This window comes from Asterias rubens, unplaced genomic scaffold (genome assembly GCF_902459465.1).
Source record: "Asterias rubens unplaced genomic scaffold, eAstRub1.3, whole genome shotgun sequence".
Classification (NCBI taxonomy): Eukaryota; Metazoa; Echinodermata; class Asteroidea; order Forcipulatida; family Asteriidae; genus Asterias; species Asterias rubens.
Window position 1 is genome coordinate 31,310 of NW_022985820.1, and position 25,113 is coordinate 56,422.

The 25,113-nt window shown below is 39.7% G+C and overlaps 1 protein-coding gene across 1 annotated transcript; it reads left to right on the forward strand.

Moving 5' to 3' along the window:
* Window positions 1–47: 47 nt before the first annotated feature.
* Window positions 48–24,146, forward strand: LOC117306737 (nuclear valosin-containing protein-like). Its single transcript, XM_033791214.1, has 25 exons — window positions 48–178; window positions 1,119–1,192; window positions 1,604–1,653; window positions 2,042–2,141; window positions 4,211–4,295; window positions 4,979–5,087; window positions 5,392–5,561; window positions 6,057–6,216; window positions 6,831–6,895; window positions 7,832–7,966; window positions 9,422–9,523; window positions 9,833–9,950; window positions 12,754–12,892; window positions 13,135–13,272; window positions 13,944–14,155; window positions 14,536–14,615; window positions 15,192–15,314; window positions 16,010–16,114; window positions 16,736–16,798; window positions 17,984–18,106; window positions 18,769–18,868; window positions 19,865–19,971; window positions 20,991–21,067; window positions 22,405–22,597; window positions 22,987–24,146. Exons 1-25 carry the CDS (start codon window positions 95–97, stop codon window positions 23,197–23,199), a joined length of 2,925 nt encoding a protein of 974 aa, XP_033647105.1. The 5' UTR covers window positions 48–94; the 3' UTR covers window positions 23,200–24,146.
* The last annotated feature ends 967 nt before the right edge of the window (window positions 24,147–25,113 follow it).

Sequence of the window (25,113 nt, forward strand, 5' to 3'; positions counted from 1 at the left end):
TTTAAATGTCAACAGATGGCGCTGTTGATACACGTGTTTTGTGTTGATTATAGTCGTCGTCGATGATGATGGTGGTCGGTTAATTTTGAAAGATATGAAACGAGCAATGGCCGACGAAAACACAACGAAACGACCGTTTTACACCGGGGATAGACAGTTGGCCAGACGTGTCCAGGAGGTTTGTCGAATCAGTCATTTGTTTTGTGATCGAATAGGGTAGTTTCTTGCATGTGAAGGAAAGTTTTTACTGGCTCAGTACTGACAGTTAGTGCATGTAAACTGCACTGATTGTCACTTCACTTGTGTTGTAATTGAGTACGTACATATACAGTGTACACTGACAAAGTGACATACAAACTAAAAAAAACACTATTATTTATTGCGAAAGACAAACTGCAGTAACACAAATAAAACACAATCCTAAATTCTAACTGTACTTCGTAATTCAAAGTTTATTTCCACGAAGGTTCAGAGAAAAGCTTCAGTCTGTACTCTGACTGAGTCTAAAAATGTATAGCCCTGGGGGGCAGCTACTCCTAGTCCTAGTATCTGTATCTGTTCATTAGTGCACACAAACTCCACTATATCGGGATATCAATTAGCCAACCGAGCCTCATTATAGTTCTAGGAGTAGGGGGGCGGCTATATAAATAAGTACAACTGAGTACAATTTACAATATTAATGCTAATGACATTGTTGTACTTCAGTTGTAAAGATTCGTGTTGGTTAGATAAATACTGTTTTTTGTGATGTATTTTTATTTATATCTCATCTGTTCAGCTCAGTCGTCTGCTTACTCCTAGAACTATGAGATTTGATCTTCGACGAGTCGGTAGCGTAACGAACCGTGCTGGCAATGCAGACAAGATCAATTAAACTTAAACTTATTTGTGAAATCGCTGAAGTTGTATGCTGCTTCAGTGTTGACATGTGGTATAAAAAATCATCTGTAAGTAATGATGGCTTCACATTTGGAGCTTTGTACTAGAGCATATAGTGAATGTTGAATTGAAGCCTTGTCTCGTTGACCGATTACCCTCCATCCTACCAACGGTCACAGAATGGAGGGTTAAATTATCGCAACTAAGCCTGGTCTATCTTTCCAATTTGTTGACAGTACGTTGACAGCTGTCCACAAGGATGCTACATTGACCCGGTATCAGTTGCTGATAATCTGCAGCGTAACTACAGGTATGTTACCATGGCAACAGATTGCTTTTATTTTAACCCATTATTTGTTTACCCATTGCATTCGACATCAAAGATCCAACAATGCCCTCACTCAGGTTGGAAGAACTTAGACCTTTCATTAGCCAGTTGATTTTCTTGGATTGGTCCGCACTCGGCAATGACAGCGTCTGCAAGGAGACATGAGTGGCCTGACATTTAACAGAGGCAAGTACCTCAATGTCACTGGTCTTTTCCTTGAGTGGCCCTTGAAGTGTTCCTCTAGAAACCTCAATTATCTTCATAGAGGGGCTCTTTTCACCTGGAGGAAAATCTTTTCTGACATTATACAAGAATGAAGCATCAGGCTTGACAAGTTAACATGTTCTCATTAATAACTATAGTTTTGTATTTGTTTCCTCTGTTTTGAATCAGGGAGTACACAAGACGAAAGAAACTGGCATTCAGGAAATCAGTTCAAAGAGGTAAGAAATGAACCCTGAAGGGTAATGAGCCCCAGGAATGAGTGTCATCAACAATGTCTACCCTCGCAGGTCAATATTTACTCCAAGGTGACTGATGAGAAAACTATAAAGCAATTTGTGTAATAAGTGTCTTGCTCAAAGGTAAAATTGTAACAACCAGGATTTGAACCCACACTTTGATGTTTTGGCCACCAGAATTTGAGGAATCTGGTGTACTACAGTGATCGACCAGGATTATACTTATCTAGAAAACAACATAATTTAGCTTAATTTCCTAAAGGTTGTTTTAACGACTTGTATAGGCCTATTGAAAACATTTTCACTGGTATAAATATAGAAACAAGCTACTTACACCAAAAACATGCTTGTGGTTTGTGTTTGTTTACAGTTTGTGATTGGATTTCTAAGCAGAAAACAAAGCAGACAAGTCTTGATGCAGCAGAGCACAGACATCTCACTAAGAGGAGAAAACAGGACAAAACAAACAGGTAGCCCCAGCCCCCGACGCTCCACATCTCCACCAACTTTAATTCAAAAAGGCTTCTCAATCCACTCCCAGCCCTTTAATCCACTCCCAGCCCTTTTCTTCTGAGGCTTGAGTTTTAACGTTGGTGTACAGTGTTAGTTTATTGAATCACTAAGGCATCAGGTTGGCTCAGTGGTTTCTTTCCCTGCGTTTCACCCTTGTGGACCTGGTTCGAATCCCACCTCAGACTGAAGCCTTCAGGTTGGCTCAGTGGTTTCTTTCCCTGCGTTTCACCCTTGTGGACCTGGTTCGAATCCCACCTCAGACTGAAGCCTTCAGGTTGGCTCAGTGGTTTCTTTCCCTGCGTTTCACCCTTGTGGACCCGGTTCGAATCCCACCTCAGACTGAAGCCTTCAGGTTGGCTCAGTGGTTTCTTTCCCTGCCTTTCACCCTTGTGGACCCGGTTCGAATCCCACCTCAGACTGAAGCCTTCAGGTTGGCTCAGTGGTTTCTTTCCCTGCGTTTCACCCTTGTGGACCCGGTTCGAATCCCACCTCAGACTGAAGCCTTCAGGTTGACTCAGTGGTTTCTTTCCCTGCGTTTCACCTTTGTGGACCTGGTTCGAATCCCACCTCAGACTGAAGCCTTCAGGTTGGCTCAGTGGTTTCTTTCCCTGCGTTTCACCTTTGTGGACCCGGTTCGAATCCCACCTCAGACTGAAGCCTTCAGGTTGGCTCAGTGGTTTCTTTCCCTGCGTTTCACCCTTGTGGACCCGGTTCGAATCCCACCTCAGACTGAAGCCTTCAGGTTGGCTCAGTGGTTTCTTTCCCTGCCTTTCACCCTTGTGGACCCGGTTCGAATCCCACCTCAGACTGAAGCCTTCAGGTTGGCTCAGTGGTTTCTTTCCCTGCGTTTCACCCTTGTGGACCCGGTTCGAATCCCACCTCAGACTGAAGCCTTCAGGTTGGCTCAGTGGTTTCTTTCCCTGCGTTTCACCCTTGTGGACCCGGTTCGAATCCCACCTCAGACTGAAGCCTTCAGGTTGGCTCAGTGGTTTCTTTCCCTGCGTTTCACCCTTGTGGACCCGGTTCGAATCCCACCTCAGACTGAAGCCTTCAGGTTGGCTCAGTGGTTTCTTTCCCTGCGTTTCACCCTTGTGGACCTGGTTCGAATCCCACCTCAGACTGAAGCCTTCAGGTTGGCTCAGTGGTTTCTTTCCCTGCGTTTCACCCTTGTGGACCTGGTTCGAATCCCACCTCAGACTGAAGCCTTCAGGTTGGCTCAGTGGTTTCTTTCCCTGCGTTTCACCCTTATGGACCCGGTTCGAATCCCATCTCAGACTGAAGCCTTCAGGTTGGCTCAGTGGTTTCTTTCCCTGCGTTTCACCTTTGTGGACCCGGTTCGAATCCCACCTCAGACTGAAGCCTTCAGGTTGACTCAGTGGTTTCTTTCCCTGCGTTTCACCTTTGTGGACCTGGTTCGAATCCCACCTCAGACTGAAGCCTTCAGGTTGGCTCAGTGGTTTCTTTCCCTGCGTTTCACCCTTGTGGACCCGGTTCGAATCCCACCTCAGACTGAAGCCTTCAGGTTGACTCAGTGGTTTCTTTCCCTGCGTTTCACCTTTGTGGACCTGGTTCGAATCCCACCTCAGACTGAAGCCTTGCATGTAGGTTGGGTTTTCAGTCCTACCTGATTACTTGGGTATTTTTCCATTTTGGGTTTTGCTCCCACATCTAAAACTGAATGTCTCTTTTCATCTCCTATTTTTCATCTCATTATATTGGTGCTTATTGAGCTGTCTGATAAAATAAAAGAAATCAACTAGCCTATTTCCTCATCTCATAAGAATATACAGTTCTTAGATAAAATTAATTTCAATCTTCTCAGACTCATCTGATCTCCGTTTGATTTTGTTCCCTCCTCCCTATGTAGAGCACTTTTGGTTTATCTGTAAAGCATGCTTCATAAACACAGCTTATTAACTGCATCGTTAGTTTCTACAGCACTTTCCATCTGGTTCAAAGAATCAGGAATGTTGATCATTGGTTTTTTCTCAAACCAATGGAATGTTTGTCTTGTGTAATTTCTTAGAGAGACAAACGTCACCGTTGAGTCCTGGAAGTCAGATGATGATTCAAGTTTTTCCTCTGATCTTGATGATTATGAAGAATCAAAGGTAAGAATTTCTTACTTAAAACATGGAGAGAATAACAAACAGTTTGTAAAATTCTTCCTGGCTGATCCTTCGCCCCCCCCTCCACACACAACGCACCATACATCGCACACCTCCCTTAAAAGGCAGGTTATTTTATCTATGTATTTTTTTCAGGTGTGAGACATGATTGGAAAGGATTGAAGAAAAATAATAATTTGTTTTTATTGTGAAGGCTGCCTTTTATAAACTTTATACTATACCAATTGTCCTATAATGCACTTGCTAAAATTGTCGCCAACACTCAACTTAACAACACAAAGGTGTGCCTGAAGGTCTGTACATAAGCAGTATCCAGCATTTTCCTAAAGTTCTGAAGATCATTGGCACAATGTTCTTCCTTCTTAAGTCTGATTTTTTCAATTTGTAAAAATCAGCAAAATTAGCAAAACAATTAGGTTATTTTATCTATGTATTTTGCAAAACTGTGATTAAATAGCATTGAAAATCTTCTAAAGACTACACCATAATGAAATGTACATGTAAGTCAACCCTTGTACTCGGTGAAATGTTCCTACTTTTTTCCAAGGACCAAATATCACACCTGAAAACATGAGAAGCTAACTTGTTAAAATTTAGTTTCAAAACAGAGTTCTTTGTAAGATGTGTTTGTACCTTACATCTTTCTATGTGTGTGTTTGTGTCAGGACAATAACATGGTCAACGATGCATTGAGCAGACTTTACAGTAAGGGTCCATCATCCGCTGCAAACTCACCGAGTTATGGTCTGAAGTCGCTCACACCAAATTACTCAGGTGAGTAATACATCGGATTTCTACATTGATTGCTTGTCTCATAAAAACTCAAATTACTTCTGGTTTAGTATTTATAAAGATAACTAGAGGCAAAAAAGTTGTGTTCATAACCAGTTACCTAATGCAGTCCTCAGTCCAACATCATTCAGTTGGACCCTGTGATGGTATGCCTGATCCCATTTTTAGCATAATCAGTTTAGTGGTGCAGTCTAACAGAATCAAACATGCAGTTGAATTTTGAAGGGTTTGGTTAGAGTAACAGTGAACCCATGATTGAATCTTCTTGCCCCACCCCCTTTGACAGGAACCCCAGATACAACCCCTGGTAGACCGGACGACAGACACAAAGATGTAGATTCAGGTGAAGAGAGCATAGAGCTCGGCAATCTCTCAATGGATATGCCTGATGATGTAGATGAGGTTGAACCACCGAGAAGGAGGATGGAAATGATGTTACCAAGGGTACCTATCAAGGTACAAGAATAAGTCTCATTTAGTCTGGCACAATTGATAATATTGTACTTGAATGTAGCATAAGTATTCATCCGGTTTGACAGTCATCTGTGCCCTATTTCATAGAGCTGCTTAGCACACAAATTTGCGTAGCATGAAATTTCTTCCTTGATAAAAACAGGATCACCAACCAAATTTCCATGTGTTGCAAATTGCTTGTTACTGGTATTCAGCTGTTGTTTGCTTATCCTGAAAATCACAAGGTAATTTGGTAGCCCTGTTTTTATCAAGACAAAAATTTCAACCGTCTACCATCAAACTATGATATATTTGTATACTATAATCTGTGCTCTCAGAATCCTGCAGGAAAAAATGCAAGGACTAAGAAATTATCGGTCATCGATCACTTATCAACAGTTAAAAAGATCTTCAAAGGTCTAAAATAAATGCAAGTTTTTGTTGATATTTCCTCAGTTCTGACAACTGTGATTTGGATTGTTGTGTTTTACATTTCAGCAATCAACACCACCTCCATCAGGAAGTTCCACTCCTCAGACTTCCAAGAAACGATCTGTCAAGAAGAGGAAATCATCCAATCAGACACTTACTGAGGAGGAGAGCACCATGAAGAAAGGAGGAATAGGAGCTGAGAAAGGACGTAAATCCAAGAAGAAGAGTAAGGCTTTTAGAAACTTTGCATGGTGGAAGTATAACTTAGATACTCAGAGCAGGTCCGTATTTCACAGAGGCAATGAAGGCGAGTGCCTGAATGCCCACTGGTCATTGCTATGGTGCACATGAAAAGCTCCAGTAGAAATTTACAATTTCCTCAAAGAGTGCCCTTTACCATGGAGAAAATTCCTTGGCGCCTATGCACTTTCAAAAAGGAAGCATACAAGCCTGTCAGAGCTTATTGATCAAAATGTTGAGTTCAAACCGGGTTCACATAGGTGAAAGGCAGGAAAAGAAACAACTGAGGCAACCTGATCCACTGTTTGACTCTTAATGCCATCATTATTGGAGTAAGGCCATGTCGCTCATAAACCTCGCAGTTAGTTTTATCCATCACATGATCGTTGGCCGTCAATAGATTAGAAATTTCACAAAACGCATGCATGTCACAAGATAAAACCAAAGTCTACCACGCACTTGAGGGTAGTGGTATCCAAGCAATTGTGGGGGAGAGTCACTGCACTTTTTTTCTTGCTTTCTCCTTAAATTGTTTTGGCATTTAACTGTCATTCAAGATTGTTTATTTTTAATTAATTCAAACTATTTTTATTCCCCCAGTTGTGGAACCTCAAATGTCTACAGTAACTTTTAGCGACATTGGAGGCAATGATAAAACATTACATGTAAGTCTGATTGCTGCTTAACCAAGTAAGCATAACATGATCTGGGAGTTAATTAGAATTCAATCTCATAAGTAAAATGATGCAAGTATGGGATTTAAATGTGTAAGACTTTGTCATTCAGGGCAACTGCTTAGCAGCAGCAATGGTCACACAAGTCTCAGTCAGTGGAATGTCAAAGCAAAATACACACTATAGGACCCAGTTCATGGCTCTGCTTATCACATGTATAGAATTCTGCAGTTACAGATTAAGCTCCACAGTTCTGTGCAAGCGAAAAATGCTTACCATAACTTCAAGCATAGAGAAAGGCTTGAAGCATCAATTTCTTGTGGGTATATTAAGTGTGGATTTTTCAGCTTCTGTATGTGCAAATTGTTCACTTGCAGTAAGCTGAGGGATGACATTTGACCTTGGTATCATGACAGGTCATTTTCAATTTGAAATTGGAGATTTGTGTGTCAGACTTGTGTGTCAGACCTCTCATAGATTTTGTACACAAAATTCCTTGTAGATCACCCCATAGAATTTCCCTATGATGATACCTTTTGTTTCCCACTTTCTGTTTTGTTTTCGGAAGAGAATATAAAAGCACACAATCATAGTTCTGATTTTTCAATTCATTACAATGTGGAACCTATTGATCGATCTGTTCTCCAAACACTTTGAATCATCTCATGAAGATGCTCTACAAACGAAGTTCAGATCTTATCAGATTAAATTGGATTCAATTACTGTTTGAATTGAACCTTTCCTGGAACAACTTACCGCACAACATCAGAACTGCTCCGAACGAGAACATTTTCAAACATCTGCTGAAAACTTACCTGTTTACTCATTAATTTTTGTAAAGCGCTTCGGGACTATTGTGTGAAGCGCTATATAAGTGCTGTTTATTATTATAATTATTATTATTTCCGTTCTTTTTTTGTATGTTAGGCTGTGTGCAAGTTACTGATTCACATGCGTCACCCTGAGGTGTATCAACAGCTAGGTGTTACCCCACCCAGGGGAGTATTGCTTCATGGACCCCCAGGGTGTGGTAAGACCCTACTAGCTCATGCCATTGCTGGGGTAAGTCAATCATTTATTTGCTAGGTGTTTCCCCACCCAGGGGTGTATTGCTTCATGGACCCCCAGGGTGTGGTAAGACCCTACTAGCTCATGCCATTGCTGGGGTAAGTCCATCATTTATTTGCTAGGTGTTTCCCCACCCAGGGGTGTATTGCTTCATGGACCCCCAGTGTGTGGTAACACTGGGGTAAGTCAATCATTTAGTAGCTAGGTGTTACCCCACCCAGGGGTGTATTGCTTCATGGACCCCCAGGGTGTGGTAAGACTGGGGTAAGTCAATCATTTAGTAGCTAGGTGTTACCCCACCCAGGGGTGTATTGCTTCATGGACCCCCAGGGTGTGGTAAGACTGGGGTAAGTCAATCATTTAGTAGCTAGGTGTTACCCCACCAAGGGGTGTATTGCTTCATGGACCCCCAGGGTGTGGTAAGACCCTACTAGCTCATGCCATTGCTGGGGTAAGTCAATCATTTAGTAGCTAGGTGTTACCCCACCCAGGGGAGTATTGCTTCATGGACCCCCAGGGTGTGGTAAGACCCTACTAGCTCATGCCATTGCTGGGGTAAGTCAATCATTTATTTGCTAGGTGTTACCCCACCCAGGGGTGTATTGCTTCATGGACCCCCAGGGTGTGGTAAGACCCTACTAGCTCATGCCATTGCTGGGGTAAGTCAATCATTTGGTAGCTAGGTGTTACCCCACCCAGGGGTGTATTGCTTCATGGACCCCCAGGGTGTGGTAAGACCCTACTAGCTCATGCCATTGCTGGGGTTAGTCAATCATTTGGTAGCTAGGTGTTACCCCACCCAGGGGAGTATTGCTTCATGGACCCCCAGGGTGTGGTAAGACCCTACTACATGTGTAGCTCATGCCATTGCTGGGGTAAGTCAATCATTTATTTGCTAGGTGTTTCCCCACCCAGGGGTGTATTGCTTCATGGACCCCCAGGGTGTGGTGAAACCCTACTGGCCCATGCCTTTTCTGGGGTATGTCAACAGGAAGTTTACAAGTGACTTGCCATCACAAGGTTGTGGGTTCGAATCCCCAAGCTAAGCGCTGATTTCAACAAATTATTAGAAACAATATTGTCGTTTAGTTACTGAATCACAATTTCTGGATTTGTTCAATGTATAATAATAGTCGTTAAACCAATGTTTGTACAGTATGAGAGAGATTGGCTGTTTTCAGCCTGGTGTTTACATGTTTATATCACCTATTGGGAGTTTGCTGAGTTCCCTTGACAGGAAGGTCATCTAAACAAACAAAAACAAAACAAACACATACGTTTTTTTCCAATGTCCTCCGGTTTTACCGCAGCAGAGTCTCTCTCAAAGGCAAAATCAAAATGTGATTATTTCATAGAGAGTTTTTAAATCCCTAAGGAAGCCTTGGATGGAGTCACAACTCTGTTATCGAGGTTGAACAAGATTTCATAACGTATTGCTTCCAAACCTAGGAACTGGAGCTTCCATTCCTGAAGATAGCTTCCACTGAAATTGTGTCCGGTGTTTCTGGTGAATCAGAGGGAAACATCAGAGATCTTTTTGAAGAAGCTTTGGTAAGTTTAGGATTTTAATTTTGTCCTTACACTGATATGTGGTAAGCAGTGTTGTAGTCAATACCTGGATATCCGAGACCAAGTCTGAGACCTTGACATCCAAGACCAAGACCATGAACAATGTTCCCGAGACCAGAGGTGGATTTCACAAAGAGTTAAGACTAGTCTTATCTTGAGTTAGGCCGAGTTACTCGTTACTATCTTCTAAGACCAAGACGAGACCCGATACCGCAAAAAAAAAGACCAGGTCTTGATACGTACATTTCTGCTCAATATATGTATTAAAGAGATCCATTTATTTATTTCCAGGGTTTAGCTCCTTGTATTCTATTCTTGGATGAAATTGACGCCATTACTCCTAAGCGAGAGACGGCACAGAGAGAAATGGAGCGAAGGATAGTGGCTCAGTTATTATCATGCATGGATGGTCAGTATCAGGGACTCATTGATCCATTTGTTGTTTCCACTTATCTTTTAATTTTTTTTTTTTTTTATTTGCTTAATATGTTTGTTTGTCACTTGTGTTTTTCAAAAACTACTTGCATGTTCATCCATTTTTTCTGTCTGTAGTGTTACTGTACATAACCTCTTGTTTATTCTCTTGTTTATTCTTCTTTGATGAGAATTTGACCATGGATAAGCACGTCTCAAATATATGTAAGTCCTCTTTCTACCATCTCTGGAACATTGCAGCAATCAGAGGTGCACTTACCAAACCGAGTGTCTTGTCCTTTCCCTCATTTCATCACGATTGCATTTCTGCAATAGTTTGTTATCTGGACTTCCACAACACACCATACACAAGCTACAATCAGTGCAGAATGCTGCTGCTCGCCTGATTACCCTACATCACTAAGCTTGTAAACGAATCTCTCAGTTCCGGTTGTTTCCCCGATAGCCTCAAAGTTTCCTACATCAGGCCGCTCATCAAGAAACCAAACCTGGACAAGGAGATATTCAAAAACTACAGACAGTTGCAAACTTAAAATATCTTGGAAAAGTCATCGAACGAGTAGTGTCATCACGTATTTCTGATCACATTCATACTTTCAACCTGTCCGACGTGTTCCAGTCAGCATACAAGCCTTTCCATGGGACCGAGGCTGCACTAGTCCGTGTGAGCAACGATATTCTCTCTTCTATGGACAATGGTAACCTTACAGCACTAGTCCTGCTAGACTTGAGTGCTGCTTTTGACACTGTTGATCATAACATCCTTCTCTCTCGGCTCCAGAATCACTTTGGCATAGAGGACACAGCCCTAGCATGGTGCAAATCGTATCTCCACAATAGAACTCAGCATGTATGTATTGGCACTGCGATATCCGACCCTGTTGTTTTGAACTACTCTGTGCCACAGGGGTCGGTACTCGGCCCGCAGTGGTTTACGCTGTACACTTTACCGAATGTGACATCATCCTTAAATTTAATCTGAATTACCATGTTTACGCAGACGACACTCAGCTATACATCACGTTTAAATCTTCTCAAGAAAACGCCAATGCATCTATTGCAAGACTTGAGAAATGCATCCAAGAGATTCGACGTTGGACACAACAAAACTTCCTGAAGTTAAATGATGATAAGACAGAGTTCCTTTTATTTGGGTCACGTCAACAGTTAACTAAGGTTTCAGTGCCATACATCTCCATCGGTGATGCTCGGATAGCTCCCTCGCTGATAGCTCGGAACTTAGGGGTTATTTTTGATTCATCGATGACACTTCAGCCACACATCAACAACATTGTTCGTTTATCATCATATCACATCAGAAATATTGGTAAGATTCGCAAGTACTTGGACAAAAGTGCCAGTGAAAAGGTCATTCACGCATTTGTTACTTGACAACGGCAATGCTCTTCTCTACAGTCTTCCTAACAACCAGATTTATCGACTTCAACGGCTCCAAAATACTGCTGCCCGCATTGTGACACTGTCTAGAAAATCCTGTTCTATCACCCCCATTCTGAAACAACTACACTGGCTCCCTATCTCTCAACGAATCATCTTCAAGCTGATGCTCATTGTCCACAAAGCTCTTAATGGCAAGGCTCCACACTATATTTCTGAACTGCTTCAAGTTTACACTCCATCAAGGAATCTTCGATCAAGTTCCATGCTTCTCCTCATTGAACCCAAGTCTCGACACTCATGGGGTGACAGGTCTTTTTCTTCAGCCGCGCCACGCATCTGGAACTCTCTACCACTTAATCTTCGATCTTGTGTTTGTACCGCAAAACTTATCTTATGTCACAGGTTTTCAATGACTAATTTTGTTGTTTCTGTTTTTCTTTGTGTTGTGTTTTGTTTTTGTTTTGTTTTTGGTTTTACTGCGCCTTGAACACCCAGCAGGGTGGATATGTGCGCATTACAAGTCTTATTATTATTATTATTATTATTATTATTATTATTATTATTATTATTATTATTATTATTACCAAGAAATATGATCACATCACACCACTACTTTATCAACTTCACTGGCTCCCCGTACATTTCAGAATTCGGTTCAAAATCATCCTTCTCACGTTTAAGTCTCTTCATCAACTCGCCCCTATCTACATCCGGGACATGCTACAACTTTGTAATGTCAGGCCTGGTCTACGGTCATCGGCTCTCACACTCCATGTACCCATATCCCGCCAGCTAGCTGTGGAGAAAGAGCTTTCTACAGCATTGCACCTCGTCTTTGGAACTCACTGCCGCTTGCCCTCAGAACACAAAGTAATCCCTCAATCTTCAAACGGCAGCTCAAAACACACCTCTTCAAACAATTATCTTGATCATGGACTCTTGACTTTCGGAACTGGCGCCATTGAATGTCATTTTCTTTGTCAGATTCTGTGCGCTTTATAAGTGCTGTATATTATTATTATTATTATAACAAATTCTAGATTCATAAGGGATGAGTTTTACTGTTAAGGTTAATTCCGTTTTCTTAGCGAGTATTTTGTGTTGATCCTGTATTTTGTCTACTCTCTTATACAGAAAACCAAGTAACTGTTTCATGTATTTTTTTTAGAACTAGACTTAGCTCACTGCATGTTTTGATGTAGCTTGAGTATTTTGATAACAGCCAGCCTACTGTTTCATGTATGACTTCATTTGTCCGTATCAGAGAACAAAGACACTAATTACAGCATATGTTGGTTAAAAGGGTAAGTATTTTGTCAAAAGACAAACAGCTGTGCCACTGTTTCATGTATGACTTTTATTTGTCAATATTTCAGACCTAAGCGCAAGTCCACAGCATGTGTTGGTGATTGGAGCAACCAACCGAGCAGACTCCCTCGATCCTGCTTTGAGGAGAGCTGGAAGATTTGACCGCGAGATCTGTCTAGGAATTCCTGGCGAGAAGGAAAGGGAAAGGTATGATACAAAACAAAAATGTTACGGTTGGAGTAGATAGAGGTAGACATATTCTTACTGGAGGTGCGCTGAGTAAGAAAGGTTAGCTGAAGAAGTCAACCATCTCATTTCCTTAAATTGGAAGTACATTAATGACTTTAGGAAGAGTAAATCAGTAGACTTCAGTGAAGCATGAGTTTTTTTATAACTATCAATCCTGTAACCCTAAAATTTACAAACTTGTTCCACACTGTTTTGTTCAGGATATTACAAGTGTTGTGCAGAAATCTTAAGTTGTCATCAGACTTTAGTTATGTAAGTCTATCATCGCTCACACCAGGGTATGTTGGAGCTGATCTTATGTCACTATGCAGGGAGGCTGCTATGTGTGCTGTTAATAGGTAAGGTGATGGTAGAACTTGATGTCATGTATAAACATCTGGATTTTTCACAGATTCAAAAATCAGGTAATAATAATTTGGGGGGCTAATAGATGTTAAATTTTCATGTGGGATAAAGAATATCATTGATTTTTACACAGATGTGTGTTAAGCATTGTTTACTCAGTACTTTCCTGAGTTCTGTGAGGACAAAATTACAGGCATATTACTGCGATGGGATTCGAACCAACATCTATGAACACTAGATACATGAACACTGTGTGGGTTAAAAGACAGACCGAGCTTAGAAACAACAACAAAATCATATATTTTTCCTTTTCTTCCAAATTTCTTGAAAGACGTTAAAAACCAGAGCACAATGATGAGAACAAACTCACAGAGCCTTTCTGAGCCAACATTTCTGCCTACAAGAGACTAGTGCATGGTGTACCCAACATCATTATAAGGATATCAATTCCATCATGTAAATACTACAAATTCTACATCACAATGTTAACTTTCCATCAAGGGAAGAAGTACAAAACTCTGGTTTCAACTTGTTAGTGATGTAGAGAGTCTGCAAATCCTCTAAAACATAACACCTTGCATGAAGGAAATTCTCACTGCAGATCAAGAGGAGTTCGCCTGCAGCCTGACAAGATTTTAAATTATTGTACGATCACACCTTCTAGAATATTCCAGAATCTTCAAGAAGTGCCAACAGACGACCAATCAGAGACAACTCAACCTGCAGATAGTCTACCTGCTATTCAGGCGCCTGATGCAGATGAAAACAGCCAGAACCCCAACACACAGGATGCATTATCTATCAGAGCAACGAGTCCAGATACCACACAGATGGATACAAATGAGGTCATAGACTCCAAATCATCATATCACTCAGGTTTGTACCAAATTGCTACATCTAGGTTTTCAATCATTAGGAGTAAAGTTGAAAAGTTAGCGACTGGTTTAAATCCCTTCAAAAAATTAGTTGTAAAAGAAAAAATAAAGACTGCACAGCCAAACAGTTTTCAGAATGGAAAACAGGACTCTTAAATGTGCTTTTGTTACCTGTTTTTTTTGGGGGGGAGGGGCCTCCATTTGAAAAAGGAACAGGTAAAAACATTTAACACTCAAATAAATGGTGCATGGAAGGGTTAAAATAATATATGGTTAACCCCATCACATGATTTTAAAATTTTAATGTGTTTGTATTTGCTGGGCACCTCTGGTTTCCCCAGGGTAAATAAGAAATAAACAAAATAAATGTTACTCTCCTAGTTCTGACCTGGTTGAAAGAACAACCCCCTTTTACTGATGACCAACTGGAGGCGCTGTACATCATGATGCAAGATTTTGAGGTCAGTAAAACACAAAGTCATAAGTAGTGTGTTGTATATTAATTTTGGGTTTTACCCATATACACTGATGTGTGTAGCACTGTATACTCAGTACTTTCCCCGAGTCCTGTGAAAAAAAATCACAGGCATTTTACTCGTGTGGGATTCGAACCCACGACCCTTGAAATTCTAGAGCAATGTCATACTAACTAGACCACCGAGATTGCCCGGTAACTAGAGGCAGTTTGAATCCTATGTTTAGCAGCGGGTACTGCAAACGATTTAGTAGATGTTAAATTTTGCATCGGGATAAAGAATATTAATTTTTGGTTTTACCCATATACTTTCCCCGAGTCCTGTGAAAAAAATCACAGTGTGTTGTAGCCGAGCGCACCAAATTCAATTGTCAGGTATTTTTGAACACTTCTATTTTGATTATTTTAATTGCAATAATCAAACTAATTTATTTCTACCACCAATGCTATCACCACAGTATTTAACAGGCTGATTTGTACTGATATGAACTTTTTAATCAGTGAGCTTTCAGAGTGCCAATAATCAATTAACTATTCTGACAATAATCAATCCTGTCTTTAGGAAGCCTTACCCAACGTCCAGCCTTCAGCTAAACGAGAAGGTTTTGCTACAATACCAGACGTGACTTGGGATGACATCGGAGCTCTGCATTCAATTAGAGAGGAACTCACTATGGCAATTCTGGTAAAGACAATTTTTGTTTAAAGTCCATTTATGACTTTTTAGGTATTGCCAACAAAATGATACTAGTAATAGGCATTTATTAAAGTTATTCATCCCCTGCTTTCTCTGTGTGCTTTCATATCTATCATCTATTTTCACTTGGCTGCTTGTGCTATACGAGTATACCTGTTTATGTTTGTTGTATCATTCAGCCTTAGATAAAGACTCAGGTAGTGTCAAGACGTCAGACCACTAACTATTTTGGAGGCATTTATGACATAAATGCCTAATAATTAGGCGTGTTTAAACTAAGTATCAAATTGCTGTACAATATGACAACTCCTATCTATTTGTCCTTTCAGCGTTCGTGTCATTATGTTTTTAAAATAACATGGTTTATGTTTTATTTTGAAGGAATGAGATGGGTTTGTAGTAGAAAATGTTATCTTATGATTTCTTTGGTAAAACATCCATAAATAATTTTGTTAAATTAAAAATTAAAATTATGTTAAATTAAATTATTGATTACAAATTCAAACCTTGCTTACACTTCTGAGAGCCTCTTTAGATTGCTTGAAAGTCTGAATGAATTAAAATTGTGCAGTTGCACGGGTCCAAGCATTGAAATAAGCAGAGACCTGCACAGTCTATAAAAGCATACTGATTTGACAACTGTTAGCTTTCAATGATGTTTTTGCCGCTGCTTTGTTCTTTAGGCACCAGTAAGAAATCCAGCAGCATTCAAGGCCCTTGGTCTATCAAACCCACCCGGTATCCTGCTAGCTGGTCCCCCAGGGTGCGGAAAGACATTACTTGCAAAGGTAAGAAATCTGAATAGTGCAATTCTTATATATCGCCAAGTGCACAGTGTTTATGACATATGTGCAGATCTATATATTAATTCTGAAACCTGTTTTATAGTACCGGTAGTTTGTGCAAGTTTGCAAATTGATGTCACACAATCTGCAGCCACTCATGCCAAAAGCACTGGGGCAAACCCCTTCTCTCAACAATAAGTGTACTGTTTTGTTTACGTGCATTACACAACACACAGAACCTTTAGCGTAACGTCCCATCCAAAGGGTGAAACAATTATGGTTCAGGACTCAAGGGAAATCATCAGAACTTGAATCCAGACTGCTCAGCCACGACGCTTTTCTTGTATGAAACGGGAACAAAAAAAAAGTTTGAGATTCTGGAGGAACATTAGCAATGGTCAAAAATGTTGCTTGTAGGAAATATATTAGGTGCAAAATGTTGTCTGTGTACACACTGAAAATTTACAAATGTATCCTAAATAAAATATGATAATTTATTCTTAGACTAGTTGACACAGGAGACAGGATTATTATGTTTTGTATATTTGTCCAGCCAATCTATGATTTTATTGAAAGATGCTATTAAACAAAATGGAACATTTTATTTGATGCTGTTTTCAACAGGCCATTGCCAATGAGTCTGGAATTAACTTCATATCAGTCAAAGGTCCTGAACTAATGAATATGGTAAGTCTACTCTTTCTACATTATTTCTTTTCATTTATCAATTGTGATTATGAAGCCAAGAACTCTCAGAAAAGTGAACTTAATCACAGTACTAGCCAGGACCTTAAGGGAGATAAGACAAGGAAGTCTCAGTTTGAGATGTGGGAAGAAAACCTGGAGAATTATTCCAGGGAAAACCCCTGCAGTCAGGAAGGAACTGAAAACCCATGCAGTCAGGAAGGAACTGAAAACCCAATCCACATAGTGCCCCTGGTGGGATTCAAACCGGGGTCCCAGAGGTAGAAGTTGAGACAAGATACTCTGAGCCAACCGGACTGCCCATTGTGTTTCTAAAAGAGTCAATTCATTTATGTCCCCCAAGTTTTCAATTTACAATATGGATAAAACCAACATGTGAAATTTTCATCAAACTTTAGACGATGTGACCTGTGACATCACATAGTAACAAAAGAGCCACCAAGCCTGGACTTCCTACAGGCATGTTGGGAAACATAAAATCTTGCATTTTATGGAGATTGCACTTTCCAATTCTTGTCAACTTTCGATATGATGAAAGCGGGCACATCTCAAAACTTGTCCAGCTTTTACTTTCATAACTCTTGGATTTATGTGGAAATTATGACACAAAATGTCAACTTTCCCATATGACCAGTGTAGTATCTTGCCTGCCAGACTAGCCAAAGAGTGTATAAGGTCACACTTATTGTAAACAAATGTCACATGGTCTATATTATCACAACTTGGTGAAAACAATTTTTTAAATGGATGTTTTGTCAGGGAATTTGTGCAAGTTCATATTTGGTAATAAAATTAAGTAATGATAAGTTTCTAGAAGCAATTTTTTTGTTTTTTGGGGGGCTGAAATCTGTCTGCAATATATATTATTAGAGGGTTTTAGGTGTTCTTGGAGCATGCTGTGAGTTGGTTGTCACTAGTAATACAGAAGTTTCATTTGTTCAATATCATGAGAAAAAAATTATTTGATTTTTGTTCTCTGTTTATTCTCAATTCATAAACTTTGGGCATGCTGCCAGCATTTACATTTTTGCTAACCCTATTGTCATGAAGTAAACCTCATTTGCATAATTGTAAATATTGTTGTTACCCTTCCCCATGCCATATGTTCCTTTTGGAATAAAACAAATAATCACTGAATCTGACTGCCATGACATTGACTCGTTGTAGTATGTTGGTGAGAGTGAGCGAGCTGTTCGACAGTGTTTCCATCGTGCCAGGAACTCAGCTCCTTGCGTTATATTCTTTGATGAGTTGGACGCTCTTTGTCCAAAAAGATCAGATTCACCAGAGGTAAGAACCAAAAACTCTGAGATAGAACTTTAAGAATGCAAAGTGCATATATGTATCTATATCTACATTGGAAATTTACTGTTTTTAAACAGGTTTTGATATTTTTGTAATTTTGTAAATCTATCATGTTTTTACATTTTATATTCGCTGTATATTTTTCTGTATTTGTCCCTTTGGCAACTTGGTGAATTTGTGTTTTTAAAGAATAAACCATTAGTGATTAAATTATTTACTGTTTGGCCATTCTTGCATGCATTTCGGCTTGTTGCAAAGTTAAGATTATCAAAAGACTGTTAAAGTCTTGTGTTTAGGCCACTGATTTTGTTCTTCTTGCAAAAAGTGTCTGACAAGGTGTGGGACTTGCACTCTCTATTAGTTGTTGTGATAAACTTTTCACACTTGTTATGTTGTCTTGGTAATTCATGGCTGACATCATGGATGTCACTTACAAATAGACTCAAGCTCAACATTACTATGTTTAAATTTATTTGATATAACAAATATGATCATTAACTAATTTGTTAATGAATTGCCAACTCACTAAAGTAATTAACATTGGATATTACTTCTTTAAGTCTAAGCTCTAAACATGAGTTGGGGAACTAAAATTGTTGACACTATCTCATTGTTCAAAAACTGAGAGTTGTTCATTATATTTTTAGTCTGGTTCCAGTGCTCGTGTTGTGAACCAACTGTTGACTGAGATGGATGGATTAGAGTCAAGGAAACAAGTCTTTATCGTTGGTGCAACCAACAGACCAGGTAAGAATAACAATAATAATGGAAACTTTTAAAGCGCGGTATCCGCCGCAAGTGGCACTCATGGCTCTGCAAAAAACAACCAAATACAAAAAAAGAAAGTAAAATCACAAGTAGAGAACAAAGTGAACAAAGTGCTTCTTTATGCGAATTGTTTTAACTGGTCTTGAAAATGCCAAGTGATTTTGAAAGTTTTAGTTTCAGGTAGGGAGTTCCAAAGCCTTGGTGCTGCGCTCTGAAAACTTCTCTCTCCTCCCCCCATTGTAGGGAGTTCCAAAGCCTTGGTGCTGCGCTCTGAAAACTTCTCTCTCCTCCCCCCATTGTAGGGAGTTCCAAAGCCTTGGTGCTGCGCTCTGAAAACTTCTCTCTCCTCCCCCCATTGTAGGGAGTTCCAAAGCCTTGGTGCTGCGCTCTGAAAACTTCTCTCTCCTCCCCCCATTGTAGGGAGTTCCAAAGCCTTGGTGCTGCGCTCTGAAAACTTCTCTCTCCTCCCCCCATTGTAGGGAGTTCCAAAGCCTTGGTGCTGCGCTCTGAAAACTTCTCTCTCCTCCCCCCATTGTTGATTTGCCGTTAGACTGTTAGCCACAATGCCCTGGGGCATAAGCTTGAGCATCACTTGGACAATCTTGAAAATAATTGAAAGCTACTCTCACAAACACAGCAACTGAGCTTTACTTCTATTCAGTCTCTTGTCCCATTCCTTTTTGTAAGCTTGGGGGTCAAATTGTAAATGCTCAATGATTGCGTGCACAAGTGTTACCCGTTTCTGACTATTAAAACTAGAACATTTTTGTATGCATTTTAGCATTAAAAAACATTACAATTTTTCAATTGGACTGTTTAAATCTTTTCTCCATGAAAGACTTTTTGTGCCAACTAGTAAAAAGAATAATTTTTACCTTGTGGTTGATTAGTTTAAAGACTTTGAAAGATTTTTCAAGAAACAATGTTTCTAAGTAGAATAAAGTTGGTAAATCTTATTGTTCTATTCTTGTTTAGATATTATAGATCCAGCAGTGCTAAGACCAGGACGTCTTGATAAGACGTTATATGTGGGAATACCAAGCGCTGATGATAGAGTAGCAATTCTAAAGACTATAACAAAGGTAACCGTTTATATAGTGGAGCCATACAACTGTAGATTAAAAAACTCAATCCAACAAATTTGACCAGTTTTTTTAAAAAGAATGTAAGCACTTAGACGCCTCTCTAACTACATGCGTGACATCATAATTCTTACCCAAAATGAGGCCATAGGCGAACGTCTGCCACCACTTGCAGTGGCTGCGCCTATGGCCTCGGTTTGAGTTTGAATTGTGACGTACTCATGCATAAATATTAAGAGAGGCGTATTGGACGCTTTTTATGAGGGATATTATATATATATTTATCACGAGGCCATTAATGGCGACTCAATGAGGACGCTACAAGAAAAATGGAAAGGGGACAAGGAAATAACAAAATGTGGGATTTGAGGCATAAAGTATCAAGTTATATTTGGTTTGCGGTAACACCATGTGTGTATTTACTTGCTCGTGAAGATGACTAGAGCAAGCTAGTCAAAACGTTGAGATCAATAATATTAAGAACTCACTCTGCGGCAGTGAAGTTATTAATGAGTCCCCTAAGCGAGAGTAATAGTCCTGGCCGATTTCCTACCTTCCACCCAGGTTGTAGTTAATAAGCAGGACAGTTGAGAAGTTTCCTGAACTCATAAAAATTTACTCTGCAGCAGTAGAATAAATAGCAAGACAAATTCTCAAAAGACATAACAAAAAGAGTGAACATCGGAATGTAGACAAATATGAATTAACTTGTTTCTAAACAGAGCGGATGTCGTGCGTATGTAGGACACACATAAAAAGTTCCGCAGTGAGGCAGTTTTTATAATAGTTGCTTTTATGTTAGCTCCAAAGATGTTTTCGTTTAATTGATTTACATAGATGTATATGTACAAATATTTGCGTATGTTATCCTTTCCTTTAATTGGCTGCTTGTTGGTTGTTGGTTTGGTCAATCCAATTTTTTAAAAATACATTAAAACTGGATGAAGATCTATCATTGAATATCATGTTGTACCAGCCCTTTTACAATTTTTTTCTTTCTTTTTCTGATTTGATTTTAGAACGGTAGTAAACCTCCATTAGCAGACGATGTAAACTTGGATGACATCGGGAAAGACCAAAGATGTGATGGATTCACGTAAGGAGTTTTGATATATTTAATGGTCAATGGTATGACCCTCGTAGTATCTGAACAGTAGTACATTGGAAATGTTATTTGATTCCTTAAAAGTCTCAGATCTCTTCAGAGTATACAGCCTTTGCTATTTTTAACGTAGCTCATCAAGCTATAATCACAAGAACCATGTCTGCCCTGACAGGTACCCATTTACTAGTGCTGGGCGAATAGTGAAATTTTGTTTTCGGTTAACCGCTGGCCAACTATTCGAAATTAACCGGATATTCGAATATTTTTTCCCGCCCTAGAGGGCGCTAAAAAAAAAAACTTGAAAAAACACACACTTTTTTGGTCGCTACAGGGCGCTGTTCGTTTGTGAATGAGATCTTATGGGCGGATTGATATTAGTTTTAGACAGTGTCACCCAGTTTATTTATAAAAATAACCGGATCTAATTTGAAGATGGCCATTTGCTTTTTCTTTTGATCGTGATTGACTCTATGTGAAGGAAAACTTTCATAATCTTTGAACAAATTACGTCAGAAATGTCATTGTTTTAACTCTTCACGGAGGTGAGCTTAGCTAAGTACTTAATTTATGCTGTTTATGCTGTCTTAATAGAAGTTTCATAAGGATTCAGACAAAACATTCCTATCAGTTGTCGCCCCGACGATCCTGGATAGTAGGATTATCCAGTTACTTGGGTGTAATTACACAACTATCCGGTTTATATGTCGGTATTCGCGCCCCTTATATCCGGTTAAGAAAAAAAAGGCATTCGCGGTTATGGATAGGAAAACCTATTCGCCATTAACTGGATATTCAAATTATTCGCCCAGGCCTACCATTTACCCCTTGGTGAAGAGAAGAACTCTTTAAGTGTCCTACTCAAAGACACAATTGGGTGACTGGCTGGGCCAGGATTCGAACCCACATTCTTATGCCTAAGCCATCAAAACATTTGTTCAATTCTCTCATTCTAAATGGATGGCCGCAATCCTTCCTTATGTAGCGAATCCTGAATTCTCAGCATTCTCCAAACTCTGCGAATTCCAATATTCTGTTCATGTCTGCAAAACAGGTGTTTGTGTGGCATACGAAGAAAAGTTCCAACCGATTAACGAGTTTAACACACGCGTGACTGCTCACCCCAAACTTAAAGTATGTGTGCTCGCCCCACTAAGGAAATCTATAACATTCTACACGTATAGTATTAAATACTTAAATAAAGAAACATTACTCCATTGTTACTTTAATCCCAACGCTTATTTAAAAAAACCGGATATTTACTCTGGACCATTTACTCTGGACCATGACAACAGTGATTTTTATTCATGTAAAACCCCCTTTTTTCACAGTGGTGCTGACTTGGCAGCTTTGGTACGAGAGGCATCAATGGCTGCTCTAAGGCAAGTCTTGCGGACTGTACCATCAGTGACTGGCCAGAGGAGTGATTCAGCTGAGAGGGGTGTATTCAATAAACGTATAGTGGTAGTTGCAGACAATTTTCAGTCAGCTTTCATGAAAGTGAAAGCTTCAGTTTCCAAAAAGGTACGTTACTGAAGTTCTATCCTTAGTATGATGTAAATTTACTGCAAACCATGTAAACCATGCCTCATCAAACAAACTGGCTCAAATAATTACAGGATGACAATAGAAAATGAATTTCCATAAGAAAAACATCTTTTGACCTTGTTGCCCAAACCCAGCAATAACATCAACACAATAATCTGCATTACAGAAATTTGGGACGCAATGTCCCTGTGTGTTATACAGTGAAGTGTGCATTTTAGGTTACCTGTTGAGTCCCAAATGGTAAGCATGGCACAGACACAATATTGTGTAAATGGAATTGTCAGAATCCTTTAGTTTGGTGGAAGTGTTTGTACCACCTTCTCTAGGTAAATGAGTGAAGAATCTTTTCATGTTTTGATTTACAGGAAAGAGAGAGATACAAGAAGCTGCGTTCCAATGCTTTGGATTCAATGACAGAAGAGAAAAAACCATTGACAGAATCAAAAACATCGACAGAACGACAAACATCGACAGAACCAAAAACATCGGCAGAATCAAAAACATTGACAGAACCAAAAACATCAGCAGAACCAAAACCATCTGCAGAATCAAAACCAGCGGCAGAAACAAGTATTTGAAGTGGCTGCAAAGAAAGTAAATTAAATTCCATATACATGAAGCAGCAATATCAAATTATTTACCAATACCTTTATTCTCAACCAGTGTAAATTTGTTGTCACCAGGACCATTCTAATAGTTCTGCTTTAATAGTCAGGAAAAAACGCCACTTTTGGTAGCAGGCTGTTCCATGCTTTCAATGTAAGCATACTTCACTTAAAGCCTTGCTGACTAAAATTGTGTGCCAAGATTGACAAACCTGTGGGAATGAGGTTAGGTCATGCCGAGTCCGATTAGCGGCTATAGCTACGGCTAGGTTTCCCTGGCATCATGCATTAACTATGGTTCGTCCAAAGCAACACTTTTTACCATAGCTATAGCTGCCAATGGGAGACTTTTGAATGGTCCTTTTTCACAGTTCTCCCCAGTAGTGCACATGCTCAGACCTACGGGTGCAACACTGAGCATGTGCACGCATGTTGACCCACAAAAAAAAGACCATGTCTGCTGCCGCCAGCGGCTCAAAAGTCTCCCATTTGGATGCGGCCCTAAATTGGTTTGACCAAAGAAAACGAAGATGGCTAACCATAATGATCGGAGGGGTTTGTAATCGTCCAATTTATCTGAACATTGTAGTTACAATTTTGTAATACAATTTGGACTTACCTAAAGCAGAGCAGTGTCTCAAAAAAGGTCAACTCCGAGAGCTATGCAGACTAATCTTTGTTAATCCATGCAACATCATCCAGTGTGATTTTGACTGATAGATAAACATGTCAGCCTGCAATAGAAAATTGAACAGTCAGCCATCTTACTGGCTGACCATTCAATATCACCCACTGTAGTTTTAAATGTAAGATGTACTATGCCAGGCTGCAATATGATACCATGTTGTGAATGCATCTACACAGTACACAGTCAACCCTCCTACTGTCTGACCAATCAATATCATCCAGTGTGGTTTTAAATGTAGATTCACTATGCCAGCCTGCAATAGGATATCATGTGGTGAATGCATCTAATACAGTACACAGTCAACCCTCTTACTGTCTGACCATTCAATATCATCCACTGTGGTTTTAAATGTTAGATGTACTATGCCAGCCTGCAATATATCATGTGGTGAATGCATCTACACAGTACACAGTCAACCCTCCTACTGTCTGACCAATCAATATCATCCAGTGTGGTTTTGACTGTTAGATTCACTATGCCAGCCTGCAGTATTTCATGTAATGCATGCAGTAAGCGCTGACTCTGCATAGTAAGTTGTGCCACCACTTTAATGGTGCAGTTGAATGGTTCTGAACATTTTGTTAACTCTCTAGTACTAATTATAATGGGATAAAGCATGGAAGATACAAGTTGGCAGCAAAAATGTACAGGGTGGTCATGCGGTACAGCGGTTAGGTCAAAGGTCAATATTCACCTTTTAATTAATTTTCATATTTTTATCTCTTTTGAAGTTAAAAAAAAAAACTTTGTGTACCTTTAGTCAATGTAGAATGACTACGGATGGCATTTGACGTAAGCTCAAACAATGAAATGACACATTTGTTTTGTAATGATTTGTTTAATTTATTCTCCCCATTACAATACTCTCATATCATGAGATTTATATTACATCATAAGTTAATAAATACAAGACGTTGTAATGGCTGTCGTCTTAATGTACAGAATTACTGTATAAAACTATTAGGTTGTATGGTTACATTACAATAAGTATGGAGAGTAACAAAACCTTTCTGAATTGTCAATCAATTTGCGTACGTGTCTTCTTTCTTTTCATTTTGCATTGAGATTAATAAAAGTAGGTATTAGTAGGTTTTTAAACCAAGTTTCAAAGTGCCACTGGCTTTAACAAGTGCTGCTCAGAAGGCATGTCAACTCCCTTAAAGAGTTTGCAGAATTCCTTCATTTCAACATAGAGAGTG

What these genes read in the sequence shown, in the direction of transcription:
- LOC117306737 (XM_033791214.1), top strand. Translation starts at nt 95, where the DNA reads ATGAAACGAGCAATGGCCGACGAAAACACAACGAAACGACCGTTTTAC. An exon ending in ATCTTTTTGAAGAAGCTTTG is followed by an intron (nt 9,524 to 9,832) that starts GTAAGTTTAGGA and finishes ATTTATTTCCAG; the next exon opens with GGTTTAGCTCCTTGTATTCT. An exon ending in CAAAGATGTGATGGATTCAC is followed by an intron (nt 21,068 to 22,404) that starts GTAAGGAGTTTT and finishes CTTTTTTCACAG; the next exon opens with TGGTGCTGACTTGGCAGCTT.